At 35.5% G+C, this 4,172-nt stretch overlaps 1 protein-coding gene across 1 annotated transcript; it reads left to right on the forward strand.

Moving 5' to 3' along the window:
- The first annotated feature begins 217 nt into the window (after positions 1-217).
- LOC111394672 (bZIP transcription factor 53-like) lies at positions 218-1,694 on the forward strand. The gene is made up of 2 exons (XM_023020603.1): positions 218-325; positions 489-1,694. Exon 2 carries the CDS (start codon positions 888-890, stop codon positions 1,323-1,325), a length of 438 nt encoding a protein of 145 aa, XP_022876371.1. The 5' UTR covers positions 218-325; positions 489-887; the 3' UTR covers positions 1,326-1,694.
- The last annotated feature ends 2,478 nt before the right edge of the window (positions 1,695-4,172 follow it).

The following is a 4,172-nucleotide window of genomic DNA, read 5'->3' on the forward strand; positions in this document are numbered from 1 at the left end:
TAAAACGTGAGCTAGTCCATAGCTTGCAAGACGTAATACTTTAGTCAAAAATGGCACTTTTCTAAGGAAAGATTCCTTATACGCAACCAATTGGATTTATTGCTTAGCTGTCATTACCATATATCGTTGGCTGTACCTAGTAACCTACCACCATACAAGAACCGCACACCTAATTAGAATAACCAATCAGACGAAATAAAATATTATTTTTAAGTGATTAAAGAAGGGAAAAAACTCCCCTCTCTGGCCTATAAATACCCCCCTTCTGCTCCTTTGTAAACCTTCTTTCCCCCAACTTTTCTAAGGCAGCCTCTTTGTTCATCGGGTAAGTTCTCCCTTTCTTTCTTTTTTGTTTTTGTTTTTATTTTTTCTGTTTTTTAATTTTGAGTTATTTGTTTTCTGCGTTTCTATTTTTTTTTTATGTTTAGGTTTTTTGGTTTTGGTGATTAGTTGTAGTAAATCGATGTTATTTCTCTATGATTTTGCAGATTGTTTGAAAGTTGAATTGCTCAGGTTCTTTCAGATCTAGGGTTTCTTTTACAGCGCTATAATACTCGAATCAGAGACCGAGAGTTTGATTTGTGATCGCAGTTCTATGATTCTGTTCATTTTTCCGTGTAGATCTTTATGACATACCCTATCCTGATGCGTCGAATTCGAATTCTCCACTCATTCTCAGTTGTTTTCCTCTACCATTTCTACGTTTTTTCATGAATCAGCCCCTTTGATACTTCAAATCCCTAATTTTGCCTTGCCAGAATTCCCAAATTTATTGACTATTTAGACCCTCACTTTTTATAGATCTAACTTTCAAATCGTAATCCTCTGAGAGTTAATTGTAAAAACACATTCAAATTCTGTTAACTGTTTATTTAAAGAGCCAAAAAATGTCTACAAAACAGCAGCCAACTAGTTCGGGTTCCGATGTGGACCAACGCTATGCTGTGCATGATGAAAGGAAAAGGAAGAGAATGATATCCAACCGGGAATCTGCGCGCAGGTCTCGGATGAGGAAGCAGCAACATCTGGATGAGATGGTTGGTCAAGCAAGCCGGCTGCAGAACGAGAACAATCTCCTTTCACAGAAAATCAATAACACCACTCAACTTTACCTTGGCATTGCCTCGGAGAACAACGTGCTGAGAGCTCAGCTTGGAGAGCTGACTGATCGTCTAATATCACTGAACTCTGTTCTTGAAATTGTGTCTGATGTTAGTGGGCTGGCGGTGGATATTCCCGATATCCCTGATACCTTACTCGAGCCATGGCAGCTGCCTTGCCCAATACAGCCCATCACTGCATCTGCCGATATGTTTCAGTGCTGAATAATAGTAGAAGTCTCCACTGAGGCATTGCTGGTTCTGCTATTGTAAAATGTGTCATCAGTTGTCATGCTTTGTTTTCCTTTTCGGTATGTCGTTTGAATCTAGAATGTTAGGGTATTAACTATTATTGGTGCATATGGTTGATACAGAGTACTTGATGTTACTGGATAGTCGAGTCTCCTTCAATACTATCGAGTTTTGTCTTTGCCTATCTTGTCAAACATGCTATAAGGGTTTTGCAGATGTTGCTTCGGAGTCAGATTACTTGTTTGCCTGGATGTAAATTGATCGATGGTTTCTGTCTGTAAAAACTATTTTACTGGATTGATAGTTTCTTGGTGTATAAATTTTTGTCAAGTCAATGTTGTATGAATTTTTTTTTTGGTGGTGCTTCTCTTTTATTTCACAAATCCTACTACGAAGTGAAAACAGGCAAAATGCAAAGAAAATGTTAGATTAGATATTACAAAGTGTAATGCTATTCAAAACGGATTGTGGCGAGGACTAATTTTGATGGCAACTATATGGATAGATTTACTTAAATGCAATATCACGTAATTCATTTAATTGAATTTATTAGATTGTTTAAATTGATACTTTAGCATGACGGGTGTTAAAGAGTCGTATTCTTATTTAGCACGTCAATGACTTGATTTTAGTCTATAAATGGTAATCTATCCAATAGATATATTTGTCCCTACAAAGATGGAAAATTTACTCTCCCTTTTACCCCCAACGTTGATTAATTAGCGTTTAAGATTGGGTTGGTCATACTTGAAGAAAAACTGTCACTACACAAAAAAGTGACAAATAGGATAAAATGAAATTGTATCAATAGATGGTTATAGTTCGATATTTGAAAAGTTATTCACTTTGGTATTAATATAATAAAACTACCATTATCCTATGATGTTTAATGATACAAATTTCTATACTTTCTAATTTATTTTGCATAAAAAAATAGATTGTTGCACAACAAAATTCATACGATATTGACTTCTTTCGTAATAGAATAGAATAATGATATCTAGCTAAAACACCATCACATATGATATGCAGGTAGCTTTAAATGATAAGACCAATCAAGCCCCTGTTTGAGCCTCTTCTAGGAAAAAAAATGCATTATTCATGTAAATCAATGAGAAATGCGTGGTTAAAAAATAAGGAAAAATATTAGATTTGCGTGTATTATTATTTTATTAAAAAATGTATGGTTGAAATAATGTCAAATCACTGTTGAAGAATGTATTTTTTTGAAAATAATGTGACTCAAACAGAGGCTAAATGTAAGTGTTACATGGCTCATTTAATTTGATCTACCATGCTGCCAGTAAGATAATTTTTTAGCACTAGTAAAACAACATAACATTACTCCCTAAATAAAGAGATGTATTCAAGAATTTAAACCATTCCCAACATATCATATGCAATAGCTATTCATCCGCCCCCAGGGCATATCTCCCAGTGGCAAAGGGGAGGGCAGATAGGGCTCAGCGCGGCAGTGTGTAGAGTTCGATTCCCCGCAAGGTGGAATTGGCTTTGTTGCAAGCGGGAGTTACCATATGGGTTAACAGCCTTGGCCTATTCATGTGCTCTCCACCCTGGTTCCTGGGAGGCACATCCTGCGATTTACCTCCTCCACGATGGCCCAGGACAGGGTCGGTGGGGCCTCTTAAGATTGGGGTTCAACCTTTTTTTTAGCTATTCATCCATTTTGTATCGTATATAAATCATCAACTGCATCATGTGGATAGTATCCAACTCAACCTCAAGGGCCTATGTGGGATAATCAATGTTTTGAAAATCAAATCAGACACCAATTCAAAAATGTACCTTATCTCATAATTGAGAAATTTTATGGTTCCAATTTCAAGTATTCTCTTATCTCTTATCCATGTGTACTATTTAGATGGAATACAATCACACATTCTTGCTAAGAGAATGAAGTAAAGGGTATAAATGTTGAACTGTTTTGATTCAGAATCGAACCATTTGGCAAAAATAATTATAAATCTACATATGTAAAAAAAAAAAAAAAAAAAAGGCTCCAAACCTAGTCAGTCATTGACACCAATAAAATCATGACATTGGCAAGCATACTCATTTCTAATTTATTATCGTGATTAAACAAAGTATTCTTTATTTAATTAACAGTTTAGTGCAACACAAAAGATAGATATGTCAAATAAAAGTGGATATCAGCCTATTTCTAGATTTTGAGAATTGAGACGAACATAGCCATAGTCATCATTAGAAGAACGCCGGGATGAAAGAGAAAAGGAGAAATTGAAAAACTCGTAGATATAAAAAAGGACTTTGCTACACGTACATTGGCGTGTACATAAGGGTGTTCATAATTGACACTCAGCGCCTCCTTATTGGAGGGGGCGCCTGGCCCACCGGCACCCCCTCCAATAGGGGGACGCCGAGTGTCCATTATGGACACCCTCATGTACACACCATTGTACAACAAAAATAATCCTATAAAAAATAGGAAGCAAAAAGAAAAATAATATTAAAGAGGGGAAATAAGGGCCCGTTTGTGCCCCTTTAATTTCAAAAAGTGTATTATAAAATAGTGATTGATATTGAAATGTGTGGTTAAAAAAGAATGAAAAATTTTGATTTACATGTAATTAATTTCAATGAAAAATGTGTGATTAAGAATGAGTACCGTAGAAAAAATAATGTGATAGAATGTTATAGAATAGTTGACAAACAATGGCTAAATCAACTCCAATCCTCGTTCCTCCAACTGCATTAGTAAGGTGAGAAGGTCAATGATCACTTCAAGATCTAGAAGAAATTAAAAATTGTCGACGTTTTTCTATTATATAAATTGGCTTC

The sequence above is a fragment of the Olea europaea genome, chromosome 1 (genome assembly GCF_002742605.1).
Source record: "Olea europaea var. sylvestris chromosome 1, O_europaea_v1, whole genome shotgun sequence".
Lineage (NCBI taxonomy): Eukaryota > Viridiplantae > Streptophyta > Magnoliopsida > Lamiales > Oleaceae > Olea > Olea europaea.